This window comes from Sceloporus undulatus, chromosome 6 (assembly GCF_019175285.1).
Source record: "Sceloporus undulatus isolate JIND9_A2432 ecotype Alabama chromosome 6, SceUnd_v1.1, whole genome shotgun sequence".
Classification (NCBI taxonomy): domain Eukaryota; kingdom Metazoa; phylum Chordata; class Lepidosauria; order Squamata; family Phrynosomatidae; genus Sceloporus; species Sceloporus undulatus.
Genome location: NC_056527.1, coordinates 53,146,652 through 53,171,556, shown reverse-complemented (window position 1 = coordinate 53,171,556; position 24,905 = coordinate 53,146,652). Strand labels below are relative to the sequence as shown.

Here is a 24,905-nt window from a genome sequence, read left to right as displayed (position 1 = left end):
CATGCAGAGTCAATTGTCATTCTAGTTAAGAGTTTGATTTCCTAATCTTACAGAATGGTTTACAAATTCTATTGATTACACAGAGTTTCCACTATTATATGTTTTTATTGGACTTTCCTACATTCTCACTATTATTTGTAGCTTCCTTTGTATCAAGCTGTCTTGGGTAGGTTCCCACAAATCAGCTGCATTGATTGGTATCCATCATATCCCCCTCCCAGCTCATAGAAAGACCTTCAACTTGTCATTTTTGTTTTTTCATACCTCGACTCACTGATATAATTCTGATCACTCTGTAAATAGCTCTCCACAGAAAGCAGAGCTTCCTGCCAAGAAAAAGAGGCTCCTAAAAAAGAGAGTGCAGTATACTGTGTGTGAACACCCTTTACAGTCTTTCGCATATTTCAGCCAACATCTTACGGGAATTTGCAGTGTATGAAAAACCTTCAGAAGGGGATTTGATTTTTGTGCAGTTTTAATTGCTCTCTCTGTATTTGGCACATGATATTGGTGTTTGTTTTAAGTGAATCCTTCTGTGAAAAGAGACGCCTCCAAGCTTACAGTTCTTTAGTGCATTCAGGTGCCAAATGATTTAGACCCAGTTATTTGGTATTTCCATCCAAGATGATAAAACAGAGGTTCTTTTCAAGACTTGGTCTAAAAAAACATCTGGCCATTCCTTAAAAAAGAGAACAATTTCCATATGAAATTACTTTGTAGCTATGTGCAAGCGGTATGTCTGCTTACACACCCATGCACACCCTGTTCAATGAACTCTTGCTTCGATACTTTCATCCATCCTTCATTTGTTCTTTTTTATTTTAATATCTACAAATTATATACAATTAATTAATATGATAAAAGAAGGCAAGGCCACATTAAATATCCCCACCCTCTGCCTATGTTTGAACTAATCTAGAACTGGTAGTTTAGAAAATAATAAAGAAGCAAATAAAATACCTAGTAGGATAAGTGCCAGCACAAAATTCCGCATATGGGAATGCATTTTCAGTCCTGTCATGTTAGTAAGGCTGATCCCATGAAGTTTTACTCAGTTACTCAGGCAACAAACATACAGTTAAGGATAACAAAAAACACAGTCCGCTGCAAACTGTTCCAAAGGGAGAGAGGATACCTAGAAAGCTGAAGGACTATGGAATAGAAGGAAGAGACCCCCAGAGGAATGAAAACAGACTGACTTTATTTACTGTATATACTCGACTATAAGTCAACCTCATGTATAAATCAAGGGCAGATTTGAGTACCAAAATTATAGATTTTGATATGACCCTTGGATAAGTCGAGGGTAAAACCTAGGGGTATATACAGTAACAAAGGACCTAAACTTAGCAAAGCAAAACAATGTCAAAGAACTTCCAAAATTCCAGCAGACTTAAAGCTTTGTGCTCACTCTTAAGGTTGGGTGGATGAGAGAGTAGAGGGGGTCAGTGCTTCCAGGACAGATTATACTCTTGCCTTTCACCAGGGGATGGTTCCTTCTTTTAAATAAGAGTTAAGATACAGTACTTACATTGACCCGTGGATAAGTTGACTTAGGCTTTTTTGAGTCAATTTTTTGGCCTAAATTTCTAGACTTATACATGAGTATATACAGTAGTTAATTTATATCAAGCCTTTCTCCAAGCATGGGACTCAAGGTGGCTTACAACAAGGTGAAACAAAGTAGTGCTGAAAAAAAATCTATTAATAAGAAAGTTTTTAAAAAGTTAAGCAACAATTATATCAAAAACATAAAGTTAAAAACACATTTAAAACATAGATGAATAAAAGAAAGCAGAGAGGGGGTCAACTGAACCTTCTGTGGGAGGGAGTTCCACAAGATGGGAGCAGCCACCAAGAAGGCGCTCTCTTCACAAACATTATAAAATCTTTGGAGCACAGCAACTCGTTCTGAGAGAATCTAAAACCTGTTCTTTTCCACGATAACCACATAGCATCCCTTCATGTATTTGCATGTCTGCACAGAAGGAAAAGTAGGGAGCAGCACAATCCAAAAATCCCATTGATAATTTGATCTTGATTTAAGAGAACTGCTAGAGGTCAGCAACCAGCCTGAAATTAGGAAGCCATTCTATCTGCTCACATTAGCTTTAAAAAATAAAATAAAAATAAAAATCTTACACAATGTTGGGAATCATGCAGTTGCTGCTGACTCAATCTCCAACAATTTCTCAGTACTGGCTATATTAGGTCAGACTGCTGGGACCTGCAGTCCATCAACATCTAAGGCCCTTTCACCAGTGGCATTGCTGAGGTTGGTGTAACCTGGTGTGGGTGGGTGGTTGGGTGGGGGCAAACTGACTTGCCCTCCCCTCCCCTCCGTCTGCCCACCCACCCATATCATTGTAGCTCCTCCCAGGAAAAGGCTTCAGGATCTGCCATGGCTGCAGGCAGACCCTGAAGGTAGCCCTCCTGACAGACCTTCAAGACCCGGTGTGACTGCTTTTTGAGCAACTGTACTGAACCCTGAAGGCACCAACCACCCAGAACCCACTGCTAAAGAGGGGGATAGTATTGCAGCCTCCAAAGGACTCATTTCAGGTCCTGCATGACTCCTGGTTAAGTGGGAAAGCATTCTTTCTCACTTGCCCAGTAGCCATGCCAGTCCCTTGGGGTGTACTGCCCCACTGGGGTGTCACCTGATGAGGTCTACACTCTTGCACACCCTAGTGATGCTATTGCTTTTCACACCATATGATTATAGCCATATGATTTTTAACTGTCATGGCTGCATCCTATGGAATCCTGGGGGTTGTAGTTTGGTGAGGCATTACAGGTCTCTGACTGAACATTCTAAACACTGCTCTTTAAATGGCAAATCCAAGGATTCAATAGGATGTTGCCATGGAAGTATAGTCCTTTCATATTACATAAAAGGGGCCCAAAGGGCTGCATGATTCCCACCCCGATCTAACAGATACATAATCATAGTGCTAGAATTATTGAATATAATCAAACAGAATAATAGAATTATAGAGTTGGAAGCAACCTCAAGGGCCATCTAGTCTAATCCCCTGCCATGCAGGAACTCAGTCAAAGCACCCCTGACAGATGGCCATCCAGCCTCTATTTAAAGACCTCCAAAGAAGGAGACTCCACCACTTTCCGAGGGAGTATGTTCCACTGTTGAACAGCTCTTAATATCAGGATGTTCCTCCTAATGTTGAGGTAGAATCTCTTTTATTGCAGCTTGCATCCATTGTTCTGTGTTCTATTCTCCAGAGCAGCAGAAAACAAGCTTGCTCTGTCCTCAATATGACAGTCCTAGCAGTCTGACCTAATACAGCCAGTACTGAGAAATTGTGGGAGATGATGTCAATGACCTCATCCAGCAGCAACTGCATGATTCCCAACACTATGCAAGACTTTTATTTTTATTTTATTTTTTAAAGCTAATGTGAGCTGATAGAATGACTTCCTAATTTCCTCATTGCTCTGGATGGCTCCATCACAATGGATCGAAGAGATGTTGACACTGAACTGAACCCTGTGGTTCCATTTTAATGGAATCAGATTGGCTTCAAAATCAGCATGCTTACAGTCCTACACCTAGTCCAACACCTAAACCACTAGACCATGCTGGCTTTCTGAAACAGTAAAGCAGTTTCTTAAAGATCCTTTCATTAAAAACCTTCAGTTCTAAAAACCTATCAGAATAAAAAGGTCTTTGCCTGCCTATGGAAGGAAAGCAAGAAGGAAACCATTCTACCCTCTCTAGTGAGTGAGTTCCAGAATTGGGAGTAGCCATTGAGAAGGCCCTTATTTAATGGGTGGCAAAAGTAGTGGTATGTGCGTGGAATTTGAGAAGTTAGAAAGATAAATGGTAAATAGCTCAATTCCTTGGACTTTCCTCTGCTCAACCTAACAGCCTCCTTTGAGTCCATTTAGTTTTAAAACCACGCAGTAGCAGGAGGCTGCACTCCTTTGGCCCTGAGCTCCATTTAATGGAATCAGATTGGCTTCAAAATCAGCATGTTTACAATCAGGTACTGTGGCAAAAATATTTCACTTGCATTGTTCCTAGATGATTCCAGTTCCAAACAGACACACATACCCCTTGCTTTATGTGCTTTACCATGGACTGACTTTAGTGAGCATAGCGGGGTTTATCGACAGAAAGAGATGCGAATGTGACATTATGAAATAAGATGGGCAGAGAAGCAAGAATTTTCTTCCTGAAAGATGGAAATCTCAAATGGATTCTTTTGGCTTCCAGTTTTGTGAGTTGGATGGGACATGATTCAGGAAACAACATCAGGTATACTCAAAGGCTTGTTGTTGTGTGCATTCAAGTAATTTCTGATTTATAGAGAATCTAAGGCCATAAATTATGAGCCTAACACCATAAGGCCACAGAGTTTTCTAAGGGTTGAGAGTGTGTGACTTGCCCATGGTCACCCAGTGGGTTTCCATAGCTGACGGGATTCAAACCCTTATCTCCAGAGTTGTAGTCCAACACTCAAAATATTACTCCACACTGGCTCCTACTTAAAGGCTTACATGAATTCAATAGGATTTTGTATACAACTTGCTATATTTTAAATTGGTTTTGAAAGTCCCTGGTTTCAGATATGGTCTGCTGAGTGAGTAACAAACAGAGTTCCTTCAATAACAAAAATAGAAGATAGCATTCATGTAGTTTTCTTCTGCTGGAAACATGTTTTTTTTGCTGTTAGGAACAGAATCTTGGTGATTTCTAAAAATCAAGTCATTCTTTTGGAACTATGGGCCTGGTACATACTGGCCCTTTGCGGTGTCATGGTGACGTGCTAGGGTTGCTTCGGGGTGGTGCGTGCACATGCCCTGCAAGCCTAGCATGTGACGAGTATGTCGCAGCTGCGCAGCACCATTCACACAGCATGCACAGCTATGACGTCGCAGGAGCTCAGCGTCCAAACAGCGCTGCACAGTTGCGACATAATTGTGCTGTCTCTGGTGGTTTGCGGCAGCGCAACTGCACAGCAAAAAGGAGCCGCTTCTGTGCGCTTTTCTTGCTGTGCAGCAGTGTTGCGCAATTTGGTCGCTGCAGCGCTGCTGCGGAGCAAAGAGAGGCGCCTCCCTGGCACCTCTTTTTGGCGCTCTGTACTGTGCCATGGACTCTTTCACACAGGAGGCAAGCATAATTAAAATGTGATTAAAGCGTGGCAATAGTGGATTGGAGAGAAGATTATTACACCTCCGTGTGCTTCTCCCATTTGTGTCCTGTGCATAAACTGTAATGGATGCGCCAATGGGTAATAACGGAAATTCCTGTTATTACCCAATGACATGTCCATTACAATTTATGTAATTGACACGAATGGGAGAAGCGCACTGGGGTGTGATAATCTTCCCCCCAATTGGGCTATTACCAAGCTTTAATCACTTTTTTATAAAACTCGCCTCCTCCATGTGAAAGAGCTCTATGTTTATGCCACCAGATTCCAAACATTCTAAATAGCCCAAACATATAGCCACAAAGTGCTACAGCTACTGAAAGTTACTTTTGTACTATAACTAGAGGGAGTTCTAGTCCCTCTAATTTTTCCCAGCTCTGCAAGGTTACACATATGTAGATAGCTTTGTTAAGTCTGGAATTTGAATGATCTTTACCTGCTCTCCATAGACAACATTAAAATCAAAGTAACACATTGTTTTCATCCCTTTCTTGCCAATCTAAAGAATGAAATCTTTGAAGATCTGTGGAAGGATGGATGGGGGAACAGCAATTTCACTGCCACCAGCTGTGACATGGAGGCTCTAGGATATTTTTTTGGAAGGTGTCAATATTTCCCCTGGCAACCTAGAAGGCGAGAAAGCAGAGCGATGGTTTGAATGACTGCCAACTCTCACAGTTGGAAATATTCTGTTAACACGCTCTCTGCTGAAATGGTGAGAATATCAGCTCAGTTTTATTAGTGAAATAACTGCACTTTCTCATGTTATGAAATCAGACGGAGAAACGTTTAACAAGAGCTGCTAAGAAGTTAAGATGTCCACAGTTCAAACCTCACCAGATGCTAACTTTCTTCAGAGTTGAAGGTGGCATGATGAAGTCTTTCATCCACATAGTGTGACTAGGAGCCCTTTCACACTACACAACTACAGGAGTATACCATGACAACATCCTATGAAATCCTGAGGTTTGTAGTTTAATAAGGCTCTCTGGCTGGGAATACTAATAACCTTCCCCCAACTGCAAATCTTGGTATTCTATAGGATGGAACTACCTGTATGGCCTTTAATGGTGCTATAATGGGTAGTGTGAAGGGGTTTCAGGTGATCTATATGCCTGCTCTGCTTATTCTATATCCCAGATGCTGTTGATGGACAACTTTATGACCCCCTTTTCTTTATGGCTCTCTATCTTTGACTTGGACTTCAATTGGGTTGCCCTGCACATGTATGGCATCTTCAGATAGAGAGCTGTCCTCTTATAGACCTTCAAATGGAGGACTAACCTCTGTAAAGTAGGATGAAATATGGCTGCCCTGCTCAGATGTGCTGCCTCTCCATATGTACAGATGATGAATGTCAAGCAGACATTTGTCTGGGAAATGTGAGAGAACTGCACAGCAAAAGAAAAGCACAAAAGAAAAGCTGGCACATCTCTGTTCTCCTTCCACACACTCATTCAGTGGATTGGGTGTACCCCACATGCAAAACACCAACCCTCCATTTTTGTCCAAGCTCTGAATTCTCCCTTATATTACATCTGGTCTGTTCTTTAATTTTACCTTAAAGGTAAAGGTAGTCCCTTGACATGAATGTCTAGTCGTAACTGATTGTAGGGGGTGGTGCTCATCTCTGTTTCTAAGCCGAAGGGCCAACGTAGTCCGAGGACTGCTCTGGTGGTTATGTGGCCAGCATGACTGCACTGAATGCTGTTACCTTGCCACTGAGAAGTGGTACCTGTCCATCTATAGTCGACCCTCCATTTTTGTGGGGGATCCATTCTGGACCACTTCCAAAAAATGGAGACTTGTATGTATTCAAGCCCCATAGGTCCTCCATAGGCTTGAATGGGGCGCGCCCCTGAGAGTGAGGGTACACCCCACTGAGGATAACGGAGGTTGCCCTTGCGTGAATAATCAAGAACTTGGATCTCAAGTCCGCGAGAAAGGAGGGGCAACTGTACCTGCATTTGCATGCTTTTGAACTGCTAGATTAGCAGAAGCTAGGACTAGTGATAGGAGCTCACCCCATCATGCAGCACTCGGACCTCGAACTGCCAAACATCTGATCTTCTGATCATCAGGAATGGTTAACTACTAAGTCACCACATCCCTTCCTTAGGTGTTGCAAAAAAATTGAGCTAATTACAAGTAACTTGTTTTGTGGCTAGCTATTCCCAAGCTCCAGTTCATTGTGTGTGCCTTGCCTTCAAGTCACTTTCGACTTATAGTGACCCTAAGGCAAACGTATCTTGTGGTTTTCTTGGCAAGATTTATTTAGAGGAGGTTTGCCATTGCCTTCCCATGAACTGAAAGAGTGTGACTTGCCTAAGATCACCCAATGGGTTTTATGGCTGGGTGGGGAATTGAACCTTGGTCTCCACGGTTGTAGTCCAACACTCAAATCACTACACCATGCCTGCTCTCTGATACACAATTCTGATGCTTCTGAATCCCTCACATTCTCCACAGGTCCATGACCGCCTGGATCGATATTGCTGTGGTTTTCAGCCAGATCCTTCTGAGCCCTGTGTTCAGGAAATGCTCCATGAGAAATGCCGAAACCCCACAGAGCTGATTTTGGTCCATATCTTGGTATGTTATTTCCCAATGGTTGAATTTCATTCTGTTTTAGTCAGTGACTGATGACCTGGTATGCTCATGTCTGCTTGCATTTCCCTGTATTTCTCTACTAGCTCATAAGGTAAAATGTCACAATAAAATATTTGGGATGAAAGAAGGTAATTGCAAAAGAACAAGTCTGAAGTTTGTCTGAGAGACTAAGAGACCTCTGTTGCTAAGGTGATCTTTATACTTGGCAGAATATAGCATAATTATATAGTGATTTAGGAATCCATCCTGAAAATGGAAACATTCCTTTTTTGGACTACAATTCCCAGAATCTTCCAATTCTTGGCTGTATCAATTGGAGGATTATGGAAGTTGCAGTTTCCCTAAAAGGAATTGTTCCAGGCTCTGATCTTGTCTTACACACTGAGTTTTGTACACATTGGCTGATATCCTATTAGTAACTATGGACTGTATCACACTACACTGTTATAGCATTATTTTTCCACTTTTATTGCTACGGCTGCCTCCTGTGGAATCCTGGGATTTGCTGTTTAGGGAGAGGGGCATTTAGAATTCTCAGTCAGAGAGCTCTTAGGCTTCACAAAACTTCACAAAAAGGTTTCTACAGGAGGTAGCCATAACAGTTAAAGTGGAATAACGACGCTATAACAGTGTACAGTAGTGTGCTATTGTCCATACACAAGTGGAATTCCATGTTACACTTGACTTGGGTATGTTTTTTTTGTTATTGCAGAGGTTGCTATTCCTGGCAACAAAAGCCTCCCCTAAGACCCACAGATTTTCTGGAGTAGCTGCCCCTGAATGGCAGTTCTATGGATCATTGGGTTGGTTGGGAATTAGAGAAGTATCTCTCTATGGAGATGATCAAACCCGGCTTATTTTCAACACCCTCCCATGATTATGGCATTATCTGCCAATTCCAATACTTTCGTGCTATGGCACCATATATTTTTGCACCATCGCGCAATAGTGCAACAAGAATGGCGGCCAGAGTAGTGTCAGGAACATCGAGGAGGGACCATATTACTCCGGTATTGAAGTCCCTCCACTGGCTGCCTATTAGTTTCTGGGTCCAGTACAAGGTGTTGGTTATCACCTTTAAAGCCCTAAATGGCTTGGGTCCAAACTATCTCAGGGACCGCCTCCTCCCATATAATCCTCCCCGCACACTCCGGTCCTCTGGGAGGAATTTGCTGCAGCCTCAAAGAGCTAGGCTTTCGACTACCTCCCAGAGGGCTTTTTCTGTTGTCGCCCCCAGATTGTGGAACGACCTGCCGGATGAGATCCGTCAATTGACACCTTTAGACAGCTTTAAAAAGGCTGTCAAGACGGATCTCTTCCGGCAGGCCTTTCTGGAATAGATAACCCTGGCCTCAGGAACCCTGTTCTTATGAGAGTCCCCAAGGTCCTCCTTGGAAATGCTACCGTAGTTTACTGTTTTATTTGTTTTGTTTTGTTTTGTTTGTCTTGTAATAATGTGTATGTGTTAATGTTGTTTAATTAGTTGGTTTTAATTATAATTGATTTAATAATTTTTTAAGGGGGGGAGGGAATTTTGATCTACAATGTATTGTATTTTATTGTTGTTAGCCGCCTCGATTGACCTCAAGGGGCGGGATATAAATAAACTTTTATTATTATTATATTATTATATCGCCCTTTAGCATTTCACAATTAGATGTTGTTTTTCCACAATTGTTTAGGAAATGCTTGTGTTCATGCATGCGTGCATGGATTTCAGTTACATCAGAGTGGGTTACTTGGGTTCTTAAATTCCTCTTAACTTTAGCAATGCTAAACATTACAAGGAATACAGTATTTAAAAGAAAGGGCAACGACTCTCTTAGCAGCTAGTGATGTAATTCTCTTGAGATGGCTAAGCAACACAGGAATTAAACTTGCCAAACAGCACCTTGGGGAATCTGGCTAAAATTTAAAAATTGATGACGACAAAACTTCAATTGCGTGAATGGATTGCAATGAACACCTTCACAATAGCGCGATTTATGTGATATCATAAAAGTATTCACAACATTTCCCTGTGAATGAAATGTTCCTGGAGCATTCCTCTTTACTGCCACGGCAAGTACGGATGTCACATGATGCTGTGCGAAATGATTCAGTACAACTGAATGATTATCTCAGGAGCATTCCTTCTCCAACCTCTTCTTTTCCCTGTGTGATAATCTCCTATGACTCATAGCCAGATGCAGATCATTGGCATCATTTGATGAGCCCCCCACCCCATGGATCTTGGCAGATGTTATCAGTCTGCATCTGGGTATAGAGCATGGATAGATGCTTCTCTAATCTTCCTACTCTCCACTGGTCCCCAAAAGGCCAATCTGTTATGTCTTAATATTAAAAGGAAATCCACTTATTCAAGTTTTGGAACCTGTTAATGCCAATTAGTGGCCTCTTGTATCCCCATTTTTGTGTGTAGAAGGGGATAGGTTTTCAAAAGTTTAAATGTCATTCAAATTCTCAATAGTGTCAAATGAATATTTCTTTTTTTTATTTTTCACATTTACTGTATTAAGTAAAGGTTAAAGATAACTAGAAATACTAATAATATATACAACATAATAAACACAGCATAGGCTTTGAGTCAGAGTTACCTTCTGTATGTGGAAAACTAGTTAAACATATCAGGCAGGCCTGACAGATTCTCCTGTTTTCTTCCTTTCTTTCTTTTTTAGAAATTTTATTGATTTAAAATTTTATTGATTTTTTTTAATCAAATGAATATTTCTCAAAGGAAAATGATGGAGGGAACAATACATTTAAGAAAAATCATCTGAAATAATCCTAGCTGTGAAAGCCTGTCCAACTTCATGCTTAGCTAAAAGTCTCACCAGTAGATCCAAAAGCCCTCATCATACTCAAACACTGTTCCTCAGTCCTCCATGATCTCATTTTTCTTGCTTTTCTGCAGCCTGAGATGTTATTGAGAAACATGCAACCCTAAATGTGTTGAACAGTAAAGCAAAAATGTCCAAATGTCCTAAAACATGATGTTATATAGACTGATCCCATAAACACGCATGTCCTCATATTACTGCCAAATTTTACTCTTCTTTTCCAGATCCGGAGGAGCCAGCCTTCCCACTTGGTATTTATTGACAATGCAGGCAGGCCTCTCCATCCAGAAGCTAAACTTAATTTCAGGCTTTTGCAAGGCATAGATGGGTAAGATGCATGGTAGGCAAGTGTTATGGAAAACAGTCTGTAAGCTTCATGTCCTATCTATTCTTAATAATATTTCCCTCTTACCTTGCATAATAATAATAATAATAATAATAATAATAATAATAATATTGCATTGGAACCATACTTATTCATACATAAAGTATGTCTATCAGACTGGGGAAACTATTGCACAAGGAAGTAGTGGATGACACTGTGCATGCATATCAGGAAAAATTCCTAAACTAACATAAGCTCCAGTTAAGCCAGTGTAACTCACCAAGATGATTCTGCATGTAATCTGAATTAGATTTTTTATCAGGCAGATCATGCCCAATGCATGAAGCAAAATCTCTTAACCTTAAATTCCTATCTTCCTTACATAAAAAGTTAGGAATCTAAATGTCTGAAAGAGCAAAAATATGATTGCTTCATATGTTCTAATCGCCTTAGCTTATGAGATTCTGCATTTGAGTGATGATCTCCCCCTTCTTTCTTGTTTTAATGCTCATAATAAGGTTTCCCAAGACAGCTGTGACTGTGCTGAAGTCAGGATGCTTACAAAATCTTCTTTTACAATCACTGTATGTCGATGAGGAATTCTGGGAAAACCAGGGTGGATCTGAAGGACTTAAACAATGGCTTCATACCATTGACAGGAGAGGGCAAATTTTGCTTCAGTATATTCAAGAGCACAACTTGACTGTCATTGAAGACTCCTTGCTTTAGACTTTGGCCATAAAGGTGACAGAATCACTTGACTGAAAGGAACATTGGGCCCTGTAGATAAAAAGACTTCAGCACTAAGACACCGACAAATACACCCAGCATTTGATTTCTTTCATATGTGAATCCAGAAATAAAAATAAACATGATATAATTGTCTGACTGCCCATAGGTTTGTTGCATGTTTATTCACATTCATAATGCACAGAAAATGTTTTTTTGCCTGTATAAACACACACAGAGACACACAAAATTATTTTTGCAGAATAAGTCCTGAATTGCAAAGATTTTTGCCACTTCAAGATTCTTCTGATTTTCAAGAAACATGTTTTCAACCATTTTTCAATTTTTTAAAATCTGTACCAGTCCTTCATCAGAGCCTAGAGCATTTATGATTCTATACTACCACTTCCAGAGTCTCCCAGCCAGCATGGTTACTCTGGGAGGAGTCATTCAAAAAGGTAACATTTACAAACTCTAAGATTTGTAATGAATGGTTACTGTGAGGATGACCTGTTCCTGCCTTCTGTGAAGATTGCTGGCTCTAACACTTGTCATCTTCTTGCCACATGCATCCTAGTCCTTTACTCCCAGCCACCATTAATGCCCTGGTCACAGGATGTACACATAGGCCTCATTCTCACTTACAAATAAATCACTTTGTGATCCGAATTGATGGATCGGTTTGGCAGTGGAGCGTGGTTCACACTACATTTGCCCCAATCGCATTTTCTTGCTGTAAAACAAAGTCACTTGTGGTTCACATTGACGAATGAATCAATTCAATTTAAACTGTTTCCTGTGCTTTTCTCAAAATAACCCACTTGTAGTTCACATTGGCAAATGAATTGGTTTAATTTGGAGCGTTTTCAGCTGGAATATTTTTCTCTGTCCATCAATGCAATTGCATTTACATACTTCCGTATGAGGATCAAAGTGTGGGCAAACGCAGGTTGTTAATTTCTGCTTCCACACCTGGCGACCCCTTACTGCGTTATAGTAAATCAATTCCAATCTACATCTGGTTCACACTTGTGTGGAATCGATTTATCCAAAAAGATGTGGGAAAGATCAGCATCAAAAAGATGCAGGTTAAATGGGTCTAGCGCATGGCCCCCTCTCTGAATTGCTTCAGTTATTCGGTTCAAATGTTAACCAGGGTCATTTAAACAGCTCCAAACCGATTTGCGAATCAGTTTAAAATCTAGTGAGAATGAGGCCATATATACATAGGTACTGCAATTTCACTTTCCATTCAACCTTCTTAATATGAATTTATTTATTGAAATAGATTTTATAATGATGTTATTTTGACCATCACTGGTTTATCCCATTCTTTTTAGTTTTGTTCTGATGTTTGTTTTTTAAAATTACTCTTCCAAATCTTTGCAAATAAATTATTTGTGAATGTGATTATATTACAAAACAGGTTCTTGTTTCTCTAGTGGGATGGCTAATGTAACATAATTCAATGAGCACAGTATGGGCTCTAGTATAAAATTTAATGGAAACATTTAATTAGTTGTCCTTATCACCATTTTTCAAAACGTAATTGCTTTTCTACGCCTATACCACATATAGACAAAGTCACCTTTTATCTTGCTACCAAACCAGTATTTGCTTTCTCCTACTTTGTATTGTTTGTGACTATTCCAAGTTCGCACATAACATTGTATGGCTACCTTATAAAAAGAAGCAAAGATGGCCCATGAGAAGAAAAGCTCTGAGATAAAAAGCGACACATTGCCTTTAGCATGATTGGACAAATTGTTACAAAAGGAACTGCACGCTTTTGTGACATTTTAATCGGTTCTCATAAAGGTACTGTTAGATATTGATGCCCACCTCTTATAGCAGTTTTCTTTAAAGTTTATATGACAAAATACCACCATTGTCATAAATAAATGTACAGTGGGCTCTCCACATTTGCTGAGGTTAGAGGTACAGGACCCCTGTGGAAGTGGAAAAAAATGCAAATAATCATTATTATTTTTTTACCTGAGAGAACACCTTTCTAGCAATCTCTAGGTCCTCCAGTACAGCTCTGTGGTTATCATCTGCCATACACTGATGATAGAATTGCACTAGAGGACCTACAAATGCCCAGTGGAGTGTTCTCTAGGAACTTTTGGTGTAAGTTGATCATAGAGTTGTGCTGACGAACCTAGTGATTCCTAGAGAGAACATATTAATAAAATCCATGACTAGTCAAATCCACAAAAGTCAGATCTGGAAATGTGGAGAGATGACTGTAGTATATAAGGGCTCCAAGTCATCTGTTGACTTATGGCAATCCTGTGCATTTCATGATGTTTCTTAGGGAAGAAGTATTTAGAGGTGGTTTACCTTTGCTTTCCACTGAATGTCATCTAAATAAATACCAAGATGAAATATGACATTGGAAAGGCTGCCATGTGGAAGATGGGATCAGCTTGTTTTCTGCTGCTCCAGATGAAAAAATCTTGAACTAATGGATTCAAATTGCAAAAAAGGAAATTTCAAATAAACATTTAGGAAGGACTTCCAAGGATCCAAGGCCTATTTGACAGTGGTACAGTTGGCCCTCTTTGTCCACGGATTTTTTATCCACTGATTCAAGCATCCACAGCTTGAGAATATTCAAAAATATTACAAATTTCCAAATAGCAAGCCTTGATTTTCCATTTTCTATAAGTGCCACCATTTTGCTATGCCATTATGTTTAATGGGACTTGAGCATCCATCGATTTTGTTATCCACGGCAGGTCCTGGAATCAAACCCTAGCGGATAACAAGTTCCTATTGTATAGACTGCTTTGGAAGGTGAAGGATTTCCTTCACTGGCCATTTTTAAACAGAGGTTAGAAGGCCACCTTTTGGGTGTTTTAGCAGTGGATTCCTGCAGTGGCAGAGGGTTGTTCTAGATGTTTGCAATGTCCTTTCCAACTCCACAGTTTTATAATTCTATGACAACACAGACATCCTCCTTGTCAGTAGCAGCCCTTGAAGATAATTCAAGATAATTCAATATCTGGAAACCTCCATACTTCCAAGCACAGTGGAAAAATACTTTTCTAAAAGAATAACTGGCAAGTTTCAAAATGACTGAATACTGCTGTTTTGATTGCAAACATCAGTGGTTCCCAAACTTCAGATCCCAGAAGTCCCAGCCAGCTTGGTCAACAGTCAGGAATCCCAAGTTGAAGTCCAAAACATCTGGAGGACAAAAGTTTGGGAACCATTGACATAGATCAAGTGAGACATCTTTCCATAAACTCCATGTCCCCCCGCATCTCATTGCTAGAGATCCTTTTAACAGAATAGATTTAGGTGTGACTGAGTAACAGTGAAAATGGATTGGCGGCTCAAACCTATCAAGTCTTTCTGGGCGTCTCTGTTGTTCCACCCTCTCAGTTTCTCAGCTCAAAATGTGTCACCAAAATGTGTCACCATCAGGTCATCTCATATAGCAGACTGGCATCCCTATTGTTTGTCCTCTTCATCTCGAAACAGCAGCCAACATCTTTAGAAAGCCCAATCTTCGAATTGCTTCTGCCTCGCCTTTCGTCACTCTTGGTTGCCATGGAAATGATTAAGATGACTTATCCTGGAAGGCAGCCATCAAGAGCTAAAGAACCTTTACAAAATAAATACCCTATTTTCATGTAAATCATTTCTGCTCATAATAATGAATCAGGGGACAAGGTGCGAAAAGCAAACTTGACACTGTCAACACAAGATTGCGACTGCAAATGACAGCCAATGTTATCCATTTTGTGTTGACATTCCATTAAAAGTCCAGTGCTCCATCTAACAAGCGCTAGGCAATTGGTGGGTAAATTATTATTTTCCCCCCAGCATCAATATTCCACTATAGAAAATATTTCTTTCTTTCTCCCCCAGAAAGGGGGATAGAAGTCATTCTTATTTGCTCAACCACTCTGGTTTTTAAGATTTTTTCAGCCACTCCAGTTTCCCTCATGGTAATTTGACCCTTTGAGAGCTTCATTAAGTTCAAATGACTCCGGGCAAAAGGAATAATAAACTCCAGTTTCCCTTTCGTTCTTGCCTCCTTCATGTTCACTCAAGTGGAATCGATGCTATGAAATCTGGAAGGAACTATTAGCTATTCATTAGAAGGCACTTTATGAGTCAGGTCATAAAAAGGGCTGCAGAGGTTACTGGGTGAGTCATTGACCCTCCTTAATCATTAATAACTTAAATGGATTAAAAACACATTCCTAAAAGTGCTTGAATCCTCACTCAGCCATGGAAACCTACTGGGTGACCTTGGGAAAGTCACACTCTCTCAGCCTCAGAGAAAGGCAAAGGCAGCATGCCCCCCCATTGAATCTTGCTAAGAAAAACACTTTTTTTGTTGTGTACCTTCAAGTCATTTCTGACTTATGGTGACCCTAAGACAACCCTATTGTAAGGTTTTCTTGGCAAGATTTGATCAGAGGAGATTTGCCATTGCCTTCCCCTGAGCGACTTGCTCAAGCTCTTCCAGTGGGTTTCATGGCTGAGCTGGGACTCGAACCCTGCACTCCAGAGTTGTAGTCCACTTACCCAAACCACTATACCATGCTGGCCTTTGAAAACCACCTTAAGGTCACCATAAGTCAGAAATGATTTGAAGGCACACAACAACGACAGCAACAACAAATAAATGAAATAACTGACCACCACTGAGGAGTGTTTTTTCTAATTCCCTTTCCTGATACCAATATAATTTCTTCATTCATACTGGAATGACTATGAAACTGGTTATAGATAAGAGGAAATGAAATATGATAGAATTTCTCAACAGTGTTCAGCTCTTCATATACGTGACATGGTTCTAGGTTGGCAATATCCATCAGGCTCAATGCCATTGAGAAGAGGAGCGAAGCCTTTCTTCCAAAATGGCATGGTCAACCTTTCTTGATGCCTGATATTGGAGTTTATCAGACAAGGGAAATTGGAAGTATAATCCAATGGCAATCCGAACGCAATCATGTTGTTTAATGTTACTGTGTGACAGACTACCACACGCAATTTCAGGCAATGGGAAGTCAGTCCAAACGCATTTATGGGGTTTCACGTTATTGCGTGAGAGGTGATAACACACAATTTCAGGCAATGGCAAGCTATTTTCAGACAATGGGAAGTCAGTTCGAACGCAATTTGAATTCACGTAAATTAGCTGAACTAGCAAATTCACATGAATGCGTTCTGGCTCTACTTTCTTTTCTTTCAAAATTAAGAGAAATCCATGTGATAAGCTCCATTGTTACAAGTGTCTTAGGAGGACATGCACCAGCGTCTCAAGACCAGAAAATGATACAGATACACCTAAGAAGGGCTATATTTAGAAAAAGTGGACTCCTTTAGGATCACATTAACAAAAGCCAGCAGTTCCACCAGTTTTCCAAGTATTTTGTTTATGTTAGTGACAATAATAGCTGGTGCTAATAGCAATTGCCTGGCTTTCTGGAGGTAAAGTTATTTATTTATACTGTTGGTAGATGATGCTCAAAAGAACCTCTCATGAATATGGCATAGCATGGTAACGGTGGCCCTAGAGACAAATGGATGTAAATTAATCAGCTGCTTTATTTGCATCCAACAAAGAAAGAGATAAAGCTCCTACTGTGATGGATTTTCTTCATTAGTTAGAAGAATACATAAGGTAGCATGGCTGCCATTCTTGTTTTCAAACAGTTAGACAAACAGTTCATCAAGAGTCCCAAATTGTCAGGAAACGAAATAGATTAATGATCAGCAAAGGGAAGACTGCTGAATTCAATGTCTGAAGTAGCTGTTAAAGAGAGTTTTTGTTTGTGCATGTGCAACTTAGCACAGATGTATACCATACAATGCAGAGGCGGGCCGCATTTCCCAGTCATTCTAAAATTATTTTCATTATTTAAATAAATAGATAGCTAAAAATAGAGAGTTAAAAAAGAGAGAGAGAGAGAGAGAGATGTGCACATGAAGCCGTAAAGAAGAGCTACTTAAGCAAATCAGACTAGTCACTGCTTCCCAACATGTTTATAGTCTAAAATAGTAAGGAACACAAAGCTGGAAGTGGGATCACTAATGAATATTCTTATATTTTCTTGCCCACTATTTTTTATTCCTCACCCTTTAATTATTTTAGTTAGGCAGGGGCAGTCACAATTAAATGTGTCATCCCACTTTCCCCTGGGCATTTAAAAAGCTGTTTTTTAAAATATCTTACTTTCTGTCTCTTCTTCCCCATTTCCTCTTTACTTCAATTGCTGCAAAGTTCAAAATGCAAAAGTAGTTTGCACTGAATAAACTCAGCAGGAGAGAAGAGAAGAAGAGGCAGAATCTTGCACTTCCCAGTAGGCCCAGGCAACAGCAAACTGCTGCAGCTTCTCCTAGCTCGTGCGCTATTCCTCATTAATAACATTTGCCATCTTGACCATCCTCTCACATGAGTCCTTGTTTTCATCAGTGAAATGTTGGCAGGTATGGCATTCTACATAGAGTGAGCAGACCAATCACTATGTTGAAAATGAGTCCTAACCCAGGGCTTCTATTTTCTTTCCCCCAAAGGGTTTTTGGCTCCAAACCTCCTCTGGGAGTATGTATGTGCCCCCTCCACTACTCCCCTGGGAGTTTATCACACTAGGGAGATCCCGAAGAAAAATGGGATTTAAACTAGATTTAAATTTTAAAAACCCCTGCAAATGTGGGAAGTTTATCAGACGACGTCATTGTTAAAGTGAAATAATGCGGAGTTAAATTGAACGTAAAGCAGAGAAAAATGGCAGTTTTTTACTTTTGGGAAGTTTCGAAAGTAAAAAGCTGCTGATTTTCTCTGCTTTGCGTTCAGTTTAACTTTGCGTTATTTCACTTTAACAGTGACGTCATCTGATAAACTTCCTGCATTTGCGTTTTTTTAAAATCTAAATTTCTTTTAAATCCCGTTTTTCTTCAGTATCTTCCTAGTATGATAAACCCCTTGGTTCAGATACAAAGTCTCTGCCCCATTCACACACACACACATTGCCGGCACCTATTTTTCCTCCAGAGGGAAGCCACAGCCGCCAAACCACACGGCTTCCCTCCAGCGGAAAAAGAACCCAAAAAAGCAGGTTCTTTTAAAGTCACAGGGGTGGCGTTACAAGTGCGCCACTGGTGCACTCGTTATTTAAGCGCCATGTGGCAACGTGCAGACGCTGCGTGGTGCTTACATAACAATGGCGGCACCCATGTATACAGGGCACCATCATTATTACGTGGCCAGGCTGTCGCAAAGTGCCGTAAGTTTACACAGCACTTTACACAGCACTTTAGATAGTCATCAGCCAAAATACAGATAAAACCTGCCTATGGCATACAATCTAAAGTCAAAAGCAGCAAAAATTCTAAAATAACATCATTAAATAACACTAAAACAAAAGACTATAAAACAATACACACTTAATACACATTATCTAACAGTCAGAAGATATGTGCAAAAGATAATAGGACAAACCCATTTGCTCCTATTTTTGCAGAAACCACAATACTAGCAGGGCAGGAGCTTCATGCAACAAGGCCCTTAGAGAACAGGCAAGGTGCCAGAGGACTGGAGAAGAGCAAACAGTGTCCCTCTCCTCCAAAAAGAACATCCAGGAAACTATGACAATGACAATGAAATGATTAGTAGGAGCCATTATCAGTTTGTCAAGAACAAATCCAGCCAAATCAGTCACTAGTTTAGTAGATGGTGGGAATGCCATAGATGACATTTATCTGTATTTCAGCAAAGCATTTGATAAGGTCCCCCATATTATTTTAGTTAGCAAAGTGATTAAATGTGGAATAGATGGGAACACTGTCAGGTGGATCCATAATTGGTTGGAAAATGGTGCCCACTCTTTAAATACCTCAAGGGCTGCCACAGTGAGGAAAAGGCAGGTCTGCAGCCCCAATAGGTAGGACCTGGACTAATGGTTTCAAGTTACAGGACAGTGAATTTTATTTGAACATTAGAAGGAACTTCTTGACATGAATAATGATTCAATTGAACCAATTGGCTAGAAAGGTGCTGAGGTCTCCTTCTCTGGACATCTTCAAAAAGAGGCTGAGCAACTATCTGCTGGGAATGCTTTAACTGGAGTTCCTGAACTGAGCAAGGGGTTAAACTTGATGTCTGATGAGGCCCCTTCCAGTCTTCTTTTTGTAGATTCCTTCTTCACAGTCACTTATGGCTGGTGGAGAGCTGAGGAGAGCTGAGAAATATCTGATGATGTGACTACCTGTATAGCCAGAAGGAACTTTTGAGGACCCTGCGAAGTTCTGGAGAATCCCGTCACTGGAAGGTAGGTTGTCAAGATATTTTGGTTGTTACACAAAGGAGGAAAAGACTTTCAACTGATGCAACGCAAAAAGAGAGAGAGAAAGTTAAACATACTCCTACTTATGCCAGCAATAGGATGCAGTCCAATATGCATAGACCTCAGAAGTAAAACAGAGAGAAATAAAACATTTATAGAAGGAAAGTTGAATCTGAAGGAGAATCAAGAAGAATCGGGGTAAGTGCCATGCATAGTATATGGGTTATGGAAGAAGAGGGTAACAGGCCTGAAAACTAGGAATTGAGAGAGCCAGAGTGATGTAGTGGTTTGAGCGTTGCACTATGACTCTGAAGACCAGGGTTCAAATCCTGGCAACACCATAGGTTTCCATGGTGCTACTGGGTAATCTTAGGCAAGTCACATCCTCTCACTCTTAGAGGATGGCAATGGCAAACCCCCTCTGGAGAAACTTGCCAAGAAACCCCTATGTTAGGTTCTCTTAGGGCTGCCATTAGTTAGAAATGACTTGAAGGCACACATCAACAGCAAAAAGGATTTTGTGCTAAATAAATTACACTGTTTGTATTAGGTTTTGCTCATTAACTATACTAAGAAGTTCACATGAAACATCCTGATTCTAAAATGGCCCAGATATGGCCCCAAACACAATATAATTGTTTTTTAGAGCTATTCTGCTTCCCATTTTTTTTGGCGTTATGGTGGCTGCAGTCTTCCAAGGTCCTCTGCAGACCCACCGCCGCCTCCTAACCCAGCAGTTTCCCACTGAGCACTCCTGCTTTAGCACAGAGCACTCCTGCTGTATGCTAAAGAATAAATAGATGCAAATTTGATTTCTAAATAAATAAATAAATGGGAGAACACACAGCCTCCCAGGGCATTCCGTCGCTAACATAAATGCAAAGACATTTCAAAGGGAGATTAGAGAGGGGCAGACTATGGAATTGCATTTCATCAAGAGGATCCAGACGAACACTAGAGGACTGAATTAGCTTCAGGATGTTTTGCTAAAAAAAATAGGGGGGGGGCACACTGCCTATGAAAATTGACTTTACCGAGTGGCATTACAGTATATCGGTGCTATTGGCGCAATCGTTCAGTGAATTGCCAGTGTTAAACATGTAGTGGCCACTGCCACTATGTTCTGTGTTTAATTTCCTTCCAAGTACACGGACTACAATCCTTATCATATATAGTGCATATATACCTGAAATCTTGGATAACATTTCTTTTATCTGACAAATGGACTAAATGGGCTATAGCCCATGAAATACTGTGCTATAATTAAGTTATCTGTAAAGTGATGCAAGTATTTCTGTTGTTTTTGCAGCAATAAATTGATATGGCTTAGGCTACCCCTTTGGCAATATCTACCTACCTGCCTGCTTGCCTTCCTATCTACCAATACCTGTACCTAAAAGCTATGACTGCAGAATCACAAAGATGATTATCAATGAGCCCTGGTCATCCTAACTGGGGCAGTTGGAAGTGGAATCCATTAAAATCTGCAGGGCCATGGGTTCATCTTCTGTAATATATATCTTGTTGCTGTTAACTGCCCTCAAGTTGGCCCTAACTGATGGCAACCCTGTGGATGAGACATCTGCAAGTCCTGCCATTGCTCTGCTTAAATCCTATAGATTTAGGCCCATGGCCTCCCTAATTGTGTCTAGCCATCTGGTGTGTGGTCTTCCTCTCTTTCCACTGCCCTCCACCTTTCCAAGCATTAATGGCTTTTCTAGTGAGTCCTGCCTTCTTATGGTGTGGCCAAAGTATGACAGCCTCAGTTTCATCATCCTGGCTTCCAGGGGAAGTTCTGGTTTGATCTGTTCAAGGACCCATTTGTTTGTCTTTTTGGCTGTCCACGGTAGTCTCTTCTCCAGCACCATATCAAAAATGATTTTTTACCCCATACGCTTTTTTCACTGTCCAGCTCTCACATGTGTACATGGTGATGGGGAATACAATGGCTTGGACAATTCTGACCTTTGTGCACATGCACCTTCCTTATTTTGGACACCTGTCTTTATTCCTAGAATAGTACACACCTGTCCTTTCCTTCCAATTTCAAATTAATTAGTTTTCTATATGCTGAAATCTTCCACCACTTCCCACTCTTATGTTCTTTTCCAACTGCACAGATGAAAAAACCCTGCAAATTCAGGAACCACTCTTTTCTTTGCTAGTCATCTTCTTCTGTTGTCATTATTTCTTCTTTAGATGGGCCTCCTGTGCCCATGCTAAGGATGAGCACCGTGTGGATTCATTTGCTTTGCTCTCCAGCAGATCACCTTCCCAATTATACTTGTCACCAGATGCCAAAATATAGGAACTATACTAAACACTTCATCCTAACATATTAGCACACAGAGTTCTTTTTAGCAGCTAGCAGTTAATAGAAGTGTTCATTTCTTAACATATTAAATGTTTTGGGACACTGGGTTTTTTTTGGTCTTGATATCAGAAAAAGAGCTGCCCAGAAACTTTGCAAAACATTATTTTTGCACTAGTGCAAAGCCTCAGTGTAGGCCACAATACTCTAAAGGCACCAGATCCCACCTGATCTTGGAGGCTGAGCAGGGTCAGCCCTGGTTAGCACTCGGATGGGAAACTGCTAGGGAATTCTAAGTGCCATCGATTACATTTCAGAGGAAGGCAATGTCAAACCACCTCTTGAATATTTCTTGCCCAGGAAAACTCTGTGGAATTCATGGGGATGTCATAGGTTAGCTGGTGACTTGAAGGCACATGCATACATACAGTGCATCAATAAGATTCCAGCCTCAGTATGCCTCCATTGCATAAAAATGTGTAGGTGTGTAAAAAACCAAACCAAACAAAAACAATGTAAGTCCATCACTGAACCTACCACCCAAATGGAAACAATAGTTATTACAGACAGAAGATGCAATATGTAAAAAAAGACAGTTAGGGTTGCCAGAGCTCAGGGCTTGGCTCCTCTTCTCCAGTTTGCAGCCAAGGGGAATTTTAGGGTGTGAGGACTACCTAGAAAGCTGGGTTTGTTATACATGGTGTTTTTTATTCAAATAGCATACTCTGCACAACTGTACCAGATGTTTAAGTAACATGCTTAATGACATCATTGGGGCATCACTCCTTGTAATCAGTCTTATAACATCACCAAGGCTTACCCCATTACATCACAAGCCCCCAAGTCTCCAGTTTTGGCCTTGAAATCAACAGGGATAGACCTGACCTGGCAACTGAAATAAAGAAAGAAACACACTGAGATGGTGAAAGCGCATAGCTTTGGACAATGAAGACATATATATTAATGGTGTTTCTGGATTCAGCGTTTATTCTGCAGTTGGATGAAGGCATGGAATTATGGCAAATGTCACTGTTGTCTTCAACTATTTTTTACCCATCGCTTCTTCCATTTTGTTTCTTCTCATCAAAGAATAGGTCAAAGAAAAAAGTTGGAAAAGGAAGGATGCCTTTTGAGTATTCGGGGTAAGGGCATGCCACTTGCAAGTAATGTGCTAAGGATTGCTGCAGACAGAGCATCTCAATGGAAGATAATAGGGTAAGGACCAAAGATGAAGCATCCCTGCATTTGCAGGGACAGTGGCCTCTTGTGGGGAAAGTTGTTACTGCAATATTTAGTTTACTGACCAGACTGACACTATATATCCATGTTGGTCATACTGTATAGCAAAGTACAGTATAGCATCATCCAAAATCCACGAAACAGTGACGCAGTACAAACCATTGAAAAATGGCTGCCTTCCGGTGCCTGTTTTTCCATCGTAGAAAAGCCGCAGCTGCCAAACCGCGCGGCTTGCCTCTGGTGGGAAAAAACCTATGAAAAACTGGTTCTTTTTATGCCGCAAGGGCAGCATAACGAGTGCACCACTGGCACACTCATTATGTAAGCACCGCATGGTGCTGTGCGGATGCTGTGCGGAGCTTACGTAACAATGGTGGTGCGCATGTATACTGCCATTATTATGCCCTCGTCACGTGCTAGGGTTGTGGGGGCATGTGGGCGCTCTGCCCCGAGGCAACCATAGCACGTGACGAGGGTGTCACTGAGGGCCCGTTTTTACTGGGCCAGTGATACCTTTATTGGACCAGCCAAAATGCACATTACACATGTTGCAAGCTTTTGAAGCTCCACAGACTGACACACTGGTCATTTAGAATAAGGAGGAGTGGATAGAGAACCACTGAGGTCATCACATCCAAATACTTTAGCACAACCCCAACAACCCAGTATACCCTAAGCACAGCACTCTAAAAGTGGCTTGCAGATAATGTGCCTTGCGGGTCATTTCAAAAGGCAGATGAAGAAACAAGGGGATTGGCCCTTTATAAACTCATGCTACCCTGTAATCTTGGGATGTGATACCCTCTCAAGGTGCCAGAGGATTTATCAAGCGGGAGTGAGACTCAGCCATACTTAGAGCAGGCCCATTGAAACTGATGAGACAAAGTAATTTCATTTCTCTTTAATTCCCTGGCCAGCATGGTGTAATGGTCTCCGTAGTCTGGGAGACTAGGGTTTGAATCTCCATGCCAACTGTATGACTTTGGGCAAGTCACATTCTGTCAGTGTCAGGAGAAAACTTTGGCAAATCTCTGAATAAATCCTGCCAAGAAAACCCCATCATAAGTCTTGGTTGATTTGAAGGTACTTAGCAGCAGCAGAAAGAAGATGATTGTCCTTTTTGAAATCCATTCTTCAACCACTCCCACCCTTGCTGGGTTTCTTTTTCCTTTAGCAAGTCTAGCCATGGGATTAGGCTTGCCATATCCCGCCTGGGGGCGGGACTTTCCCGGTTTGGGGCGGGTCCACACGGTCCCGCCCCAGTTTGGCCCCGCCCCCGGGACACCCCCCTTCCAGTGAGGGCCTGGAGGCTGGGGCTTGGGAGAAGCCTCTCCCCAGGCCCCTCCGGAGGCCCTGGAAGCGGCC

The 24,905-nt window shown here is 41.0% G+C and overlaps 1 protein-coding gene across 1 annotated transcript in view; it reads left to right on the top strand.

The window, feature by feature from the left end:
* Window positions 1-12,349, top strand: part of GASK1A (golgi associated kinase 1A) — a 42,469-nt gene extending 30,120 nt beyond the window's left edge. Inside the window, exons 3-5 of the mRNA XM_042471101.1 lie at window positions 7,647-7,769; window positions 10,852-10,955; window positions 11,471-12,349. Coding sequence (XP_042327035.1) covers window positions 7,647-7,769; window positions 10,852-10,955; window positions 11,471-11,681 — 438 coding nt within the window. The 3' untranslated portion in view covers window positions 11,682-12,349. The remainder of the gene's footprint in view (window positions 1-7,646; window positions 7,770-10,851; window positions 10,956-11,470) is intronic.
* The last annotated feature ends 12,556 nt before the right edge of the window (window positions 12,350-24,905 follow it).